Source organism: Dipodomys spectabilis, unplaced genomic scaffold, assembly GCF_019054845.1.
Source record: "Dipodomys spectabilis isolate Male_0828 unplaced genomic scaffold, ASM1905484v1 ptg000495l, whole genome shotgun sequence".
In the NCBI taxonomy this organism is placed as follows: Eukaryota; Metazoa; Chordata; class Mammalia; order Rodentia; family Heteromyidae; genus Dipodomys; species Dipodomys spectabilis.
Window position 1 is genome coordinate 564,811 of NW_024871172.1, and position 16,257 is coordinate 581,067.

Genomic DNA, 16,257 nt, shown 5'->3' on the forward strand with positions numbered 1-16,257 from the left:
TTAGGGCACTAGATTTGAGCTGAAGAGCTGAGTGACAGCGCCCAGACCCAGAGTTCAGGCCCCACGACCACCACCACCACCACTAACAACAACAACAAAAAAGAGGGAAACAGGAATTTGATTGCAAAAGAAGAAGCCATGTGACTATACACACAGAGACGAGAGCCAAGAACACTGGCGCCTCCGGGAGGCAGAAAAGGCAGAGGATGAACTCCTGTAATCTCTACAAGGAGCCGTCCTGTTAACCCTTTAGTTCTATTGATCCAGCTCTGACTTGGTAAAGAACAGTAGAATAAATCTATGTCATTTTAAGCATCCACATCTTAACTGCTTGAGACTTAAGTTTTAATAAAGAAAGTATTGGGCCAGGGAGCATGGTTAAGAAGTCTTGGTCAGCTGTGGTCTGGCTAGTTACTATTTCAGGTCTGGTTGTGAAGAAGCCCACATTCTTTACAGGGGTAATTCAGTCCCCATCATGAGATAATTGCTCCTGTTAGTTCTCACTGGGGTAGTTGCTCCTGTTAGGGGACAGTCTGCCATAGGCCAGGGCTTGAGGAGATTTTTCAATCCATGAGGAAACATCCATTACCCTGTTCCCAGTTTCTATGAGTCTTGAATGTGTCTAGTATGTGAGTATTCACTCACTGGGGTTGGGATTATTTCCTAACTATAGAAGCTAAGTTGTAACTGCTGCACTTGTAATGAATGCAGCAGTGCCTCGCGTAGGTCAGCTCTCAGGCTCAGCGCTTCTCCACCGCTCCCGATCACCACAGGACAGGACACACCAGGGTTTGTCCCCTGGAATTCCAGAGTGGAAATCATACTCATCAAGCAAGCAAAAAGGAAATGATGGTGTCAAGTAAGTAATTGTAATATGACTACAAAACAAGACAACTGCACAGAAGGATAAGCTGGGCGATTCTTTCTTTTTTGTTGGTCGTGGGGCCTGAACTCTGGGCCTGGGCGCTGTCCCTGTGCTCTTCAGCTCAAGGCGAGCGTTCTACCCCTTGAGCCACAGCGCCACTTCCATTTTTTTTTTCTTCTAGTGGTTTATTGGAGATACAAGTCTCATGGACTTTCCTGCTCGGGCTGGCTTTGAACTGTAATCCTCAGATCTCAAGCTCCTGAGCAGCTAGGATGACAGGTGTGAGCCACCGTGCTTGCCTTCTGTGAGATTATTTTTTTTTTTTTGGTCCAGTCTTGGGGCCTGAACTCTGGGCCTGGGCGCTGTCCCTCAGCTCTTCAGCTCAAGGCTAGTGCTCTACCACTTGAGCCACAGTGCCACTTCCGGCTTTTTTCTTTTTGCTTATGTGGTGCTGAGGAATCGAACCCAGGGCCTTGAGCATGCAAGGCAAGCACTCTACCACTGAGCCACCTTCCCAGCCCTTCTGTGAGATTGTTATCTCCAATCAACCATCAGAAACCAGAAATGGTGCTGTGGCTCATGTTGAAAGAGCCCAAAGACAGCACCCAGGCCCAGCGATGGAGCCCCAAGTCCAACAACAACAACAACAAAAAGATAGCAGATAAAAAGAAGTCCTTCACATGATCTGAACCACAGACCCACGGTCCTCCAGCGCCCTTGCCTTGATGGTGCTCCTTCCTGATCATCTCCTTGCTCACCCCGGCCTGTCCCGCCATGGATGCCCAGCTCCTGCTGCTGCTGGGTGAGAAATGCCCTCGTCTTTTCAGGGGCTGTGCAACACTGACTGCCCCAAGTTGTGCAGACTCACGGCCTGGCATGGGGCTGCATGGCGGCTGCCAGTGGGTGCCAGGTAGATGCTGGGTATGCTTGAGTCCCACACTCCTCTGGTAGCACACCTGAGCCAGGCTGGGACAGAGAAGGTTTGTGTCCATGAGGGGCTTCCAGAAGGGAACAGAGGCTTGGGCCCGAATGGAGGGCCAGAAGTGAGGGATGGCTGGGCTGTGGCGGAGGGATGGCTGGGCCGCAGGCCTGAAGCCCCAGAATGCAGGGGTGGGGCAGCGCTGACCTCACAATGGCGGAACTGCCCCCCCCCCCCCCCCCCGGCCAGTATACCAGCCACGAAGTAGCTGCTACCACGTTCTGTTGGCCATGTCCCTTCTTAGCAGCTATGAGGGCCTGCGGCAGGAGATTCAGCGGCTGGCACAGGAGAATGAGGAGCTACGGCGGCTGGTACAGCTTATCCAGGAGAACCAGGAACTGAAGCTGGTCCTCCGGAGCAGGGGCAGTGGCCTGGGCTTCTGCAGCTCAGGCTTTCTGGCGGAGGTCACCGGAGGCACCCGGGTGCCCAGGCGCAAGACAATTAAATTCAAGGATGCTGATAGAGGTGAGCCTCAGCCAAGGCCTCGGGTGCTGGCAGCCAAGATGGAGAAGTGTGTGTGGGGGGGTCTTTCAGGAAGCCCTTACTGCAGGGAGGAGGTGACAGCTCTACGTAGTGATGTCTGAGCGGAGCTGCAGAAAAGGAAGAGAATGGTGTGGCTGGGGTTGGCTTTCTAGGCCAAGAGAACAGATGGTGTGGAGGCCTTGACTTGGCAGCCATTTGTTTTTAAGACTGATAAAGAAGGTGAGGGAGGCGGGACAGGAGAGCCTTTCAGGGCAGAGAGCTGGAGGTTAGGCTGCCCCCTGCTCTGTGTTCCCTGGACTTTAAGATTGGCAGGGAAACTGCCCCACATCTGAGAGCTCACGCCTGTCATCCTAGCTACTCAGGAGGCTGAGACCTGAGGATCACAATTCAAAGCCAGTCCAGGCAGGAAAGTCCATGAGACTTTCATCTCCAATAAACCACTTAGAAAACCAGAAGTGGTGCTGTGGTTAAATGGTAGAGCGCTAGCCTTGAGCTGAAGAGCTGAGGGACAGCGCCCAGACCCAGAGTTCAAGGCCCACCTCTCACCTCTCCCCCCAAAAAAAAGATGGGGCAGGGAACAGCCCAGCCCCATTCCTAGAGAGAAGGGACTGAAAGTTGGCCAAGGTGAAGCCGTAAACCTCAGGCAGGTTCTGGAAACACACACACACACACACACACACACACTTACATAGTTGAAGTGGCAGGGCCAAGGCCAGCTGGATGCCCTCCAGATGAGAAAGAGTGGGAGGCCTGGGTGGCTTTGCCCTGAGAGGGGAAGTTGCCCTTGAGCTTTGGAAAGGCCTTCCATCCAGAGCCTGGGGTACTGGAGCAGGCAGCTGGCAGGGCCTGTGAGACCTGGCACCTCCTTCCCTCCCTTGAGCTCCCAGAGGAGTGCAGCACAGAGGGAGCTAGGCATTCCTACACTCAGGGGCAGAGGTGACCACGTGAGGCCGGCGGAGGAGGCAGACTGGGAGCAGCCAGCAGGGATCTGTGCTCTGCAGCTTTGGTGCCTTGTGGTCAGTCAGGTTGCTATGAAGCTAGTGCAAGTGCAGGTAGACATCTGGAAGGGGGCGTGGCCTCATGAGGGGGAGAGGGCCAGCTAGGCTATTGCTGGGGGGACAAGACCTAGAATGCTCTGACCTCACTGGAACTACACCTGGGGCAAAGACTGGAGATGGAGAGGCTGGAGAGGAGCTTGTGGTCTGGGCCATAAGTCGGGATTGGGTAAAAATAAAGTAGGCTGAAGCCAGGCACTGGTGGCTCACCCCTGTCATCCTAGCCTTACTCAGGAGGCCAAGATCTGACCATTGAGGTTCAAAGCCAGCCTGGGCAGAAAAGCCCATGAGACTCATCTCCAATAAACCTCCAGAAGCTGGACGCTGGTGGCTCACGCCTGTAATCTTAGCTACTCAGGAGGCTGAGATCTGAGGATCGCGGTTCATAGCCAGCCCGGGCAGGAGAGACCGTGAGACTCCTATCTCCAATAACCACCAGAAAAACCGGAAGTGGCGCTGTAGCTCAAGTGGTAGAGCGCTCGCCTTGAGCTGAAGAACTGAGGGACAGCGCCCAGGCCCAGAGTTCAAGTCCCACGGCTGACCAAAAAAAAAAAAAAAACCACCAGAAAACCAGAAGTGGTGCTGTGGCTCAAGTGGTAGAGCAATAGGCTTAAGCACAAAGTGGCTCAAGGACAGCGCCCAAGCCCAGAGTTCAAGCCCCAGGACCAGCATGAAAAAGAAGAAGAAAAAAGTAGGCGAAGTGCAGGGCCAGAGGTGCGCTGTGTTCTGTAGAAGTCTGCCTTGAGGCAGATAGGGGACCCGCACTGACGTGAGGCTGCTGACCAGAGCTCCCACAGCTGCCCACAGGGTGGACGGCGGGGGGGGGGGAGGCTCCCACTCCTTGCTGTGTTGTGCTGGTCTAGGCCCACACTGGGCACAGGAGTGGGCTGGGCAGCAGGAAGGGAAAGGGCCAGGGTCTGGCAGCAGCACCGTCGGAGGCACCTCTCACTTGGTGGGTGGCCATCTGGAGGAGGCTGGACAGCTGGGCCAGCCCACCACGGAGGAGGTAGGTCCTGAGAGCATGCTGCTGGGCCACATTCCTCACTTCTAGGGAGCTGGAATCCATCTCACATGACCCAGGGAGGGCCAGAGGGGTGAGACTCCCAGGAAAGGGAACCAGGAGATGAATGAACTACTGCCAGGAACACCACCAGGGGACTGAGTGTGGGGTGAGGACGTGTCTGGGTGCACAGGAGGTGTCAGGTAGAGTGGAATCAGATACAACCGTGCTGCTCTGAATCAGTCAGACCTCTGTCTGCCCTGTGTTGACTTGGACTAGGCACTGGGTCTGGTCCTTCTGAGCCCTGTGTCCGTTCATTGTTATTATTGTTGCAATCAAGTAGTTGTAAAAAGGAGTTACAATTCTATAACTCAGGCTTTGAGTACAATGTCATGGGGCTTGAACTCTGGGCCTGGGCGCTGTCCCTGAACTTTTCAGCTCAAGGCGAGCGCTCTACCACTTGAGCCACAGCACCACTTCCGGTTTTCTAGTGGTTTATTGGAGGTAAGAGTCTCACGGACTTTCCTGCCAGGGCTGGCTTTGGGCCGCGATCCTCAGATCTCAGCCTCCTGAGTGGCTGGGATGACAGGCGCGAGCCACCAGCGCCCAGCGAATGTCGCCCCTCTTGTTATGACTCATTTCTTCCCCCCTCCCATCACTACCCTCAAGTTACTTTGTTTTGCACATTAAATATAAAGACGACATTGGTCGCCCTTCCTCCTGGCATTCCTGTGCTCGCTTTTCCCACTCCCGCAAACATGTTTCCACTTCCTGGTCTTCATTTTGGTCAGTGGTACTTTAGTTGTTCAGGGTTTTGCTGCGGGACGACAGGAGCCGTGAGCCCCGGGCAGCCGAGTCCACTACCGCAGCGCACAGCAAGCCCGGCGCACCTGCCGCACCCCGCCTGCCAGGCCCCGCAGGGCTGGGGCGGGGAGCCGCGGGGGCCTCGGCTGTGCTCGTGGCCGGCGCTGCTAGGCGAGGCCGGGGCTTAGCCGACCTCCCCGGGGCCTGCGTGGGGCAGCGCCGCCCTTGCCGGGTGTGAGCCGCTCGCCCTGGCCCGGGACCTGGCCTCCTCCACTGCAGGGCCCTGGGACGAGGGCTGGTGGAGCCGGCCTCTGCTTTCTGGGACTCAACTCCCTGAGCAACAGCAAAAGGAAACCGGAGCGCTCCGGAGCCCTCCGCCTGCCCCACCCCAGGGCGCCCCCACCCGTGCGGCCCCCCCTCGCGTTGGGAGGCCAGCAGCCCCTCGACGCGGTCTGGGCTTGGGCCTCCCGCGGCGGCGGCGTGTCCGGCCCCTCGCGCGCTGCGCGCTCCCGGGGTGGGGCTCCCCTTCATTGCTCTCCAGTCGCCCTTTGGCCGCCCGGCTGCCCGAGCGCAATCCCAGCTAGGCCCGCCTCGGGGGAACGGCCCGGGGCACCGGGAAGGGTGACCTTGAGCCGCGGCTAAGCGCCCGCCGCCCGCAGCCTGGGCTAGGGGTCGCCGGGGACACCGGGCGGAGGAGGGCGGAGGCGCCAGGGCGGGCGGGGCAGTGCTCGCGCAATCCGCTGGCTGGGCCCGGACCTGGGGGCTAGGCCCCGCCCCGCCCCGCAGGCCCCGCCCCGCAGGCCCCGCCCCGCAGGCCCCGCCCCCGCAGGCAGGCCCCGCCCCCACAGGCAGCCCCCGCCCCGCAGGCAGGCCCGGCCCCCGCAGACAGGCCCCGCCCCGCAGGCAGGCCCGGCCCCCGCAGACAGGCCCCGCCCCGCAGGCAGGCCCGGCCCCGCCCCGCAACCCCGCCCCCGCAGCCCCGCCCCGCCCCCCCAGCCGGGCCCCGGGGCGGGCAGGGGAGCAGTTCGCTGCCAGCCGGAGCTGACCCGACGGACAGGTGGGCCCTCGACCCCCGCCCCAGCGCCTTCCTCCCGTCTTGCCCTCCTCGCTCCTCGGCCCGCTCCTGGTCGGCTCCGGCTCCGGCCGGGAGCCCCGCCCCGCGTGCACGGTTCCCGCCCCGCCCTGCCCGGTGGCTGCGGCCTGCAGGCCAGGGCCCAGGATGAGCCTGCCCGGACGCGGGCCTGCCGGGTCGGACGCGGGTGCCCGGCTCCCGTGCAGATCAGCCCCCAGGCGTGGCCCTCAGCCTCCCTGTTGTCCAGTTCTCCCAGGGCTCCCGGCCGAAGAGCTGCAGCTGGACTCCAGCCACACCAGCATGGCCACCCCCGAGGGCCGCTTCCATTTTGCCATCGACCGCGGAGGCACCTTCACAGACGTCTTTGCCCAGTGCCCAGGAGGGCACGTGCGGGTCTTGAAGCTGCTGTCAGAGGATCCCGCCAACTACGCAGACGCGCCGACGGAGGGCATCCGTCGGATCCTGGAGCAGGTGGGCCAGGGCGCGAGCGGGGGGGGGGGGGGGGGGGGAGGGGGGGGCGTGTAGGGGGAGCTCAGCGCGTCCTGACGCCGGCCTGGTGACCCCCCAGGAGGGGAGCTTGCTGCTGCCCCGAGACCAGCCTCTGGACACCAGTCAGATCGCCAGCATCCGCATGGGGACCACAGTGGCCACCAACGCGCTCCTGGAGCGGAGGGGAGAGCGGGTGGCGTTGCTGGTGACACGTGGTTTCCGAGACCTGCTGCACATTGGCACGCAGGCCCGCCCCGACCTCTTTGACCTGGTGAGCTCTTACCCGCCACTTGCATGCTGAGCAGGGGGCTTCTACCCCTCCCCACCGGGCCAACCACTACGCCCTGTGTGGGCCCTGGCGGCTCAAGCTAGCCCTGTGTGGGGTGAGGTGGAAGCCCCACCGCTGTGGCTGGGCTCCTGGTAGGAGGGGCCTCCGTGGGGGTGGGGCAATTGGCGCTGGCACACTCTGATGCCCCAGGGCAAAGAACCCTCGCACCCCCCCTTGGGCCTTGCTGGGCTGCTTCCTGGGCCTGTGGAGTTGCCTGTTGGGACACAGGCCCTGGCCTGCTCGGCTTGGCCTGCCCACCCCACCCCACCCACTCTCCCTGCCCAGGCCGTGCCCATGCCGGAGGTGCTGTACGAGGATGTGGTGGAGGTGGAGGAGCGAGTGGTGCTGTACCGGGGAGAGCCAGGCGCCCGGTCTCCGGTGAAAGGTGTGCCTGCCAGGCATGTGCAAAGCCCTGGGTTTGATCCCCGGCACTGACAAAGAAAGTCAAGGAAGAGTTGAGTGGGCATAGCGTCCATGCCTGAAAATACACCTGTCATCCCAGCCTTTGGGAGGCTGGGGCAAGAGGGCCGCCCATTAGGTGCTAGCATGGGCTGTGCGGAGGGGCTCTGTGTCACACTTCTTCCCTGGCACAAACCACCCACCAACGCCCCAGCGGCGGTGAGGCCTAGAAGCAGACAGATCCTTTATTTGGGCTCCATGGGGTCCTGCAGGCCGCACAGGGGACCTGCTGGAGGTGCAGCAGCCGGTGGACCTGGGGGCGCTGCGTGGGAAGCTGGAGGGGCTGCTGGCGCGGGGCATCCGCAGCCTCGCCGTGGTGCTCATGCACTCGTACACGTGAGTGAGGAGCCGGCGGCGGGAGGCGGCCGGCCCGCCAGGGCCTGGGGTCTTGGCGGGCACAGTGGCCCTGAGTTTTCATTGTAGGTGGGCCCAGCATGAGCAGCAGGTGGGCACACTGGCCCGGGAGCTGGGGTTCACACACGTGTCCCTGTCCTCGGAGGCCATGCCGATGGTGCGGATCGTTCCCCGGGGGCACACAGCCTGCGCCGACGCCTACCTCACTCCTGCCATCCAGCGCTACGTGCAGGGCTTCCGCAGAGGCTTCCAGGGCCAGCTCAAGGTGAGGCCCAGGGCAGCCTGGCGTACCCGGGGCGGCCTGGCGTACCCAGGATGGCCCGGCGTGCGGGCCCGCCTTTGGCCCAGGTGCTGTGCTGGCCCAGATACTCATGCCTTGTCCCCCCCCCCCCCCCCCCCCCCCCCCGCCGTTCACAGGATGTGCAGGTGCTCTTCATGCGCTCAGACGGAGGCCTGGCGCCCATGGACACCTTCAGCGGCTCCCGCGCGGTGCTCTCGGGGCCCGCGGGCGGCGTGGTTGGCTATTCTACCACCACCTACAAGCTGGAGGGCGGTCAGCCCGTCATTGGCTTTGACATGGGAGGTACAGGGGCGGAAGCGGGCGGGGCGGAGGGCGGCCTGGGGAATATTCTCCCTGCCAGGCCGCATTGGGGAACTCCCAGCATGCCGTCCACCAGGCACGTCGACAGACGTGAGCCGCTACGCCGGGGAGTTTGAGCACGTCTTCGAGGCCAGCACTGCTGGCGTCACCCTGCAGGCCCCCCAGCTGGATATCAACACAGTGGCGGCTGGTGGGGGCTCCCGCCTCTTCTTCAGGTGGGTTTCCACTCTCTCTTCTGGATCTCTCACCCTTTCTCTCTCCCGCCTCCAATTCTAGCCCTCTGTCTCCCAAGGTCTGGCCTCTTTGCTGTTGGGCCCGAGTCTGCAGGTGCCCACCCAGGCCCCGCCTGCTACCGAAAAGGTAAGGTGTGATCCAGCCCTGGACGCCTGCCCTGCCCTCTCCACGGTCACCTGGGCCTGCCCCGCTCCTCTATCTCCATCCCTGCCGCCCACTCCGGGCCACCTGTCCCCAGTCCCCAACCTCCACATCATGCCCACCTCCCAGGGGGCCCTGTGACCGTGACGGATGCTAATCTAGTCCTGGGTCGCCTGCTGCCTGCCTCCTTCCCCTGCATTTTCGGGCCTGGAGAGGACCAGCCACTGTCCCCCGAGGCCTCCCGGAAGGCCCTGGAAGCTGTGGCAGCTGAGGTCAACAGCTTCTTGACCACCGGCCCCTGCCCCGCCTCCCCGCTGAGCCTGGAAGAAGTGGCCATGGGGTTCATACGCGTGGCCAACGAGGCCATGTGCCGCCCCATCCGGGCCCTCACCCAGGTATGCCCGCCGCATCTCCTGTGGGCCCTGCCCCTGACCCCACACACTCGCCCAGCCCTGTCCACTGCGTAGAGGCAGAGGCTGCCTGGCCTGTGGGAAGGGGCGCTATTGATGTTCTCTGGGTCCCCAGGCTCGAGGCCACGACCCCTCAGCCCACGTGCTGGCCTGCTTCGGGGGAGCTGGTGGGCAGCACGCCTGTGCCATTGCCCGGGCGCTCGGCATGGACAGCGTGCACATTCACAGGTGGGCCTGGGCGGGGCTATGACTGGGGAGCTGGCTCTGGATTCACAGGTGGGCCTGGGCAGGGGCGAGGCCAGGCAGCTGGCTCTGGATTCACAGGTGGGCCTGGGCAGGGGCGAGGCCGGGGAGCTGGCTCTGGATTCACAGGTGGGCCTGGGCAGGGGCGAGGCCGGGCAGCTGGCTCTGGATTCACAGGTGGGCCTGGGCAGGGGCGAGGCCGGGGAGCTGGCTCTGGATTCACAGGTGGGCCTGGGCAGGGGCGAGGCCGGGCAGCTGGCTCTGGATTCACAGGTGGGCCTGGGCAGGGGCGAGGCCGGGGAGCTGGCTCTGGATTCACAGGTGGGCCTGGGCAGGGGCGAGGCCGGGGAGCTGGCTCTGGATTCACAGGTGGGCCTGGGCAGGGGCGAGGCCGGGGAGCTGGCTCTGGAGATGCCCTCACTGTGTCTCTCTCTTCCTGCAGGCACAGCGGGCTGTTGTCGGCGCTGGGGCTGGCCCTGGCAGATGTGGTCCACGAGGCTCAGGAGCCCTGCTCCCTCTCCTACACCCCTGAGACTTTCGTGCAGCTGGACCAGAGGTTGAGCCGCCTGGAGGAGCAGTGTGTGGAGGCCTTGCAGGCCCAGGGCTTCCCCAGGTGGGTTCCGCGGTGCCAGCACAGGGTCTGAGTTGTTCCCGCCATGCCATTGGCAGGGTCACTGCCTGAGGGACCTTAAGGGCGACCCGAGGACTCCTGGTTCTCAGTGCCTGAGGAAGTGAGACAGGCGTTCTGGGTGGCTCTGGGTGAGCGCCCCACCGTGTGCCACAGATCCCAGATCAGCACCGAGAGCTTCCTGCACCTGCGCTACCAGGGCACGGACTGTGCCCTCATGGTGTCTGCCCACCAGCACCCAGCCACGGCCCACTCCCCCCACGCCGGAGACTTCGGGGCAGCCTTTGTGGAGAGGTCTGTGAGCCCTCCTCCTGGGAGCCGGGGGCGGCCAGCTCCTGGGCCCCTCACCTTCGTGGTGTCTTTGGGTGGGGTACAGGTACATGAGGGAGTTTGGCTTTGTCATCCCTGAGAGGCCGGTGGTGGTAGACGACGTCAGGGTGAGGGGCACTGGCCGCAGTGGCCTCCGGCTGGAGGACGCACCCAGAGTGCAGACCGGGCCTCCCCGTGTGGACAAGGTCTGTGGCCCTCCCTGTCCTGGCTTGCACATGGCTGAGGCCTGTGGGGAGGGCAGGCTGCGGTGGGGGCCGCGGGGCGCTCGGGGGCCCTCGGAGCCCGGCTTCTCTACATCCTCTGTAGGTGACCCAGTGCTATTTTGAGGGAGGCTACCAGGAGACCCCAGTGTACCTGTTAGGAGAGCTGGGCTATGGCCACCAGCTCCATGGGCCCTGCCTCATCATCGACAGCAATAGGTAGAGGAAGCCTTTCCAGGGGCTGGTGTGGGGGGGGGGGTCGGGGGGGCAGCGGGGGGGGGGGGCCTGAGCTGTTAGGACTGCAGTGGGCGTGCCGCTTTGCCTGGCGCTCTGAGGTGCCCCTTGGCAGCTCCCCTGTACCTGCTCTCCCAGCACCATACTTGTGGAGCCTGGCTGCCAGGCAGAAGTGACGGAGACCGGGGATATCCGCATCTCTGTGGGGGCCGAGGCGCCCAGCACAGTGAGCACCAAGCTCGATCCCATCCAGCTGTCCATCTTCTCACACCGCTTCATGAGCATCGCTGGTGAGTGGCCACCACTGTCGAGTGAGGCCTGGCTGCTGTGGGACCAAACGTGGGAGAGGCACAGGCAGGCTGGTGGACAGTATCAGTGTCATCCCCTGGCTGGTGGTGCGTGTGCCAAGAGGAGGGGAACAATTCTTACCAGCAACTGGGCGGGCGGGCAGGCATGTCTCAGGCAGGACAAGCACCGCCTTCCTCTGAGGCCCGTGTGAGAGGCAGGTGCCAGGAGCCCATCTGGGTGGGATTAGGCCAGGGGCTTTCTGGAACCCGGGAGACTATGCCTGGGGACCAAGCCATTGCTGGGCCAGACAGGATGGAGGGAGCAGAGGAGGTCTTAGGTTCTCTCACAGGGGCATGGCTACAGCCTGGCGACCACATGGGCATGCGGCCACTTTGATCTTCTGTGGGGCGTGCCAGGTCCCGGATTTGGGCATCGGAGAGCCTGACCCTGGGGGTCCCATCGCAGGATGCACAGGTGGCATCCTGCCCCAGCCCCCTTCCCTGGGGCCAGGCGTGGGGAGGCGGGGCCGGCAGGCACCTGGTTACTCTGTGTCCCCAGAGCAGATGGGCCGCATCCTGCAGCGCACGGCCATCTCCACCAACATCAAGGAGCGCCTCGACTTCTCCTGTGCCCTCTTTGGACCCGATGGGGGTCTGGTCTCCAATGCCCCGCACATCCCTGTGCACCTAGGTGCAATGCAGGAGACCGTGCAGTTCCAGGTACGGAGAGCACCTCCTCACCTACCCTGACCTGCCCCTGCTTTCCTCCCCCACTCTGCACCTGTCTCTTGTTTCAGATCCAGCATTTGGGCGCCAATCTGCACCCTGGCGACGTTCTGCTCAGCAACCATCCCAGTGCGGGAGGCAGCCATCTTCCGGACCTGACTGTCATCACTCCCGTAAGAGGGCTGCCTGGCTGGCTGGGATGACTACCTCTGGGGACACGGCTGACCACTGCTCTCCCCTGCTTAGGTGTTTTGGCCAGGTCAGACTCGGCCTGTGTTCTATGTGGCTAGCCGCGGGCACCACGCTGACATTGGGGGTATCACCCCAGGCTCCATGCCCCCCCACTCCACGACACTGCAGCAGGAGGGCGCTGTCTTTTTGTCCTTCAAGCTGGTCCAGGGGGGAGTCTTCCAGGAGGAAGGTGAGTGGGAGGGAGGGGGGCCGTGGTGAGCATTCAGCTGGCTGGGATGGGCTGTGCTAGGCCTGGCTGAGCTGGCCCTTGGGATCCAGCCCACAGCCCAGGCCTGTCCTGATGAACCCTCAGTCCTCTGGGCCAGTGCAGATCCTCAGGCATGACCGGAGGGACTGAGATGAATTCCACCTGAGCCTTGGAAGGCCCTGGGAAGGTGGTTTGGGGTGAGAATTGTCCAGGACACCCAAGCAGCAGAGTGAAGAAGGGAGCAGGGCCCATTTCAAGATGGATGGCTGTTCCCACCCATACTGGGGCTGGGGCTGGGGGGATACAGCTGGGCCTGGTTGTCCAGCAGCAAGGCATGGATGAGGATTTTTGGCCTGGCTAGCACTGCTGCCTGAATCCCTGCAGGGTATGAGGGTTCCAGAGAGTCCTGGATGGGGGGGGGGGTCGGGAATGCCAGGGGTTGGAGGGGGTCGGGTGTGCCAGGGGCAGTGGCCCTGGATCATAGTGTGAAGCTGGGTGGAGGATGGAAGGTGCTGGGTGGAAATTCAGAGTGGGTGTTTGATGGAATTTTGGGGGAAGTGAGGTGTCAGGTTTGGACAACTAGAGGTTGGAGTTCTTGGTACAGAGCCAGCTGCTGGGAGATGGAGGCAGTGGGAAAGAGCATTACTTTGAGGTTGCAGGGGTCTGAGGGCAGGGCAACAGTGTGAAGAGACACGGGGTAGTGTGTGTGTGTGTGTGTGTGTGTGTGTGTGTGTGTGTGTGCGCGCGTGCGCGTGCGCCACAGGTCTTTAGGGTGCCAGGGGCGTGGACAAGGTGACCTGGTCAGCGGAAGTGTGCAAACACATGACATGGCCAGGGGCCAGGCTGGGGGAGGGGAGAGGGGGGCAGGAAGTTTCTCCTGGGGTGTGTGGGAGGAACTGGGCCAGACCTATCCCGCTGGGGTGTGGGAGGAGCTGGGCCAGACCTCTCCTGCTGAGGTGTGGGAGGAGCTGGGCCAGACCTATCCCGCTGGGGTGTGGGAGGGGCTGAGCCAGACCTCTCCCGCTGGGGTGTGGGAGGGGCTGAGCCAGACCTCTCCCGCTGGGGTGTGGGGGGAGCTGGGCCAGACCTCTCCCGCTGGGGTGTGGGAGGGGCTGAGCCAGACCTCTCCCGCTGGGGTGTGGGGGGAGCTGGGCCAGACCTCTCCCGCTGGGGTGTGGGAGGGGCTGAGCCAGACCTCTCCCGCTGGGGTGTTGGGGAGCTGGGCCAGATCTCTCCTGCTGGTATGAGTGGGAAAAGAGACTCTCTGGTCAGAGATAGGAGGGTGGAGACCAGACAGTGCCTGGTGCATGGGCAGGCCAGTGAGCAGGGCAAGCTGGGGAGTGTCAGGGAAGTGGAGAAAGGGAGGATGCAGAGAAGGCAGGAAGGCGTCCCCTTCCCCCAGGCAATGACCTCCAGCTTCAGTGAGGTCATTGGCAAAGCTGCTGCCCAACATGCCCTGGGATAGTGGTCAGCAGAAGAGTAGGGTGAAGCCTGGCGTCCTCAGCGGCCCTGAGTGAGTCGGGGAGCGGGGAGGGAAGGGACAACAGGAGGTCTCAGAGCCACTGGGTAGGGCACAGCGGGTGTAGGAAAGGGCACCAGGCGGCCTGCGCAGGGAGTAGTGCTTCAGTGGAGACCCTGTCCATCCAGCGGTGACAGAGGCCCTGCGGGCACCGGGCAAGATCTCCGGCTGCAGCGGAACCAGGAACCTGCATGACAACCTGTCCGATCTCCGGGCCCAGGTGGCAGCCAACCAGAAGGGCATCCAGTTGGTGGGAGAGCTAATTGGGCAGTACGGCCTGGATGTGGTGCAGGCCTACATGGGCCACATTCAGGTGGGCCTGGGCGCAGGTGTGCGGGCAGTGCAGGGGCTCCTCAGGGTGGCATGGTGCGCTGAGCCCCTCTCCCTGCCAGGCGAACGCCGAGCTGGCCGTGCGGGATATGCTGCGGGCCTTCGGCGCGTCCCGGCAGGCCCGGGGCCTGCCCCTGGAGGTGCTGGCCGAGGACTACATGGACGACGGCTCCCCCATCCGCCTCCGCGTTCAGGTCAACCTCAATCAGGTGGGGCCTGGCGGGGAGGCGGGGGCATGGGCCGCGACCCCTGATCTCCCCACACCCCCGCACTCCACCCCGGTGGTCAGGGAAGGTGGGGCGTGGCCCCGCGACCCCTGATCTCCCCACACCCCCGCACTCCACTCCTGTGGTCAGGGAAGGTGGGGCGTGGCCCCGTGACCCCTGATCTCCCCACACCCCCACACTCCACCCCGGTGGTCAGGGAAGGTGGGGCGTGGCCCCGCGACCTCTGACGCTCCCCCCCACGGCCAGGGCAGCGCTGTGTTTGACTTCACCGGCACCGGGCCTGAGGTGTTCGGCAACCTCAACGCCCCGCGCGCCATCACGCTGTCCTCGCTCATCTACTGCTTGCGGTGTCTGGTGGGCCGGGACATCCCACTCAACCAGGTGGGCAGAGGCGAGCTCGGGTCCCGGAGTGCGGGTCACCCCAGCGCGGGCCTGGGGTGGGCTTTCCTGGAACCTGAGCCGCTCGCTGGGCGCAGGGCTGCCTGGCGCCCGTGCGCGTGGTGATTCCCAGAGGCTCCATTCTGGACCCATCCGCGGAGGCCGCCGTGGTGGGCGGCAACGTGCTTACGTCGCAGCGCGTGGTGGACGTCATCCTGGGGGCCTTCGGGGCCTGTGCCGCCTCGCAGGTGCGGTGGGCGGAGCCAGCAGCGTGCGGGGCGGGGCGATGGCCAGCAAGGGGGCGGGGCCGGAACCTGGCGGGCGGGGCGATGGCCAGCGCGGGGCGGCAGGGGCGGGGCCTGGCCGGGAGCGAGCGCCACCTCGCCGTCGCCCCTTGACCCGGCCAGGGCTGCATGAACAACGTGACCCTGGGCAACGCCCACATGGGCTACTACGAGACGGTGGCGGGCGGCGCGGGAGCGGGTCCTGGCTGGCACGGACGCAGCGGCGTCCACACCCACATGACCAACACGCGCATCACCGACCCCGAGATCCTGGAGAGCCGGTGGGCCGGGCCGGCGGGGGCGGGGCCTGGCTGGCGGGGGCGGGGCGGGCCGGCGGGGGCGGGGCGGGCCGGCGGGGCCGGGCCTGGCTGGCGGGGTCGGCGGGGCCTGGCGGGGGCGGGCCGGGCCGGCGGGGGCGGGGCCGGGCTGGCGGGGCCGGGGCCGCCCTGAGCGCCCGCCCCGTGCAGGTACCCCGTCATCCTGCGCCGCTTTGAGCTGCGGCCCGGCTCCGGAGGCCGCGGCCGCTTCCGGGGCGGCGACGGCGTGGTCCGCGAGCTGCTCTTCCGGGAGGAGGCGCTGCTGTCGGTGCTCACCGAGCGCCGCGCCTTCCGGCCGTACGGCCTGCACGGTAGGCGGCACCCCGTCCCTCCCCCGCCGCGGCCCCGGCCCGGCCCCGCCTCCACCCCGGCCCTGCCTTCCCCGCAGGGGGCGAGCCTGGCGCCCGCGGCTTAAACCTGCTGATCCGCAAGGATGGCCGCACGGTGAACCTGGGCGGGAAGACGTCCGTGTCCGTGTACCCTGGGGTGAGCGATGCGGCCTTGGCCTTCACCCCACCCCTGCCCTCAAGCAGGGACCGAGATGTGGAAGTAGTCAGAGGCAGGGTTTAGTCAGCCCCGGCTCTCTGGACCCGGCGGCCCCCGCGCTGAACCCGCGCCTCCTTCCATTCCACAGGACGTGTTCTGCCTTCACACGCCCGGCGGCGGGGGCTACGGTGACCCAGAGGACCCCGGCCCCCCTCCGGGTTCTCCTCCGCAGCCCCCAGCCTTCCCTGAGCGGGGCAGCGTTTATGAGTACCGTCGTGCCCAGGAGGCCGTGTGAGGGACTTCGCCATAAATTAAATCGCCGGCTTCTGGGGCAGAGGCCAGACCCAACACTGCG

General features: G+C 64.3%; 1 protein-coding gene across 2 annotated transcripts; it reads left to right on the forward strand.

The window, feature by feature from the left end:
- The first annotated feature begins 1,926 nt into the window (after positions 1-1,926).
- Oplah (5-oxoprolinase, ATP-hydrolysing) lies at positions 1,927-16,257 on the forward strand. 2 transcript variants are annotated; one of them, XM_042669421.1, is made up of 27 exons: positions 1,927-2,309; positions 6,506-6,729; positions 6,827-7,018; positions 7,361-7,460; positions 7,747-7,870; positions 7,958-8,153; positions 8,306-8,471; positions 8,566-8,704; positions 8,782-8,849; positions 8,994-9,259; positions 9,390-9,502; positions 9,960-10,130; positions 10,302-10,439; positions 10,522-10,660; positions 10,782-10,894; positions 11,048-11,199; positions 11,756-11,916; positions 11,994-12,095; positions 12,169-12,343; positions 14,009-14,193; positions 14,273-14,419; positions 14,684-14,818; positions 14,914-15,063; positions 15,223-15,380; positions 15,567-15,727; positions 15,805-15,902; positions 16,051-16,257. In XM_042669421.1, the coding sequence occupies exons 1-27, from the start codon at positions 2,075-2,077 to the stop codon at positions 16,195-16,197; spliced, it is 4,155 nt and encodes a 1,384-aa protein (XP_042525355.1). In that variant the 5' UTR covers positions 1,927-2,074; the 3' UTR covers positions 16,198-16,257. The 2 variants fall into 2 exon arrangements, with proteins under 2 accessions (XP_042525355.1, XP_042525356.1); XM_042669422.1 differs by lacking the exon at positions 1,927-2,309 and adding an exon at positions 6,183-6,243 and having other exon boundaries at positions 16,051-16,255.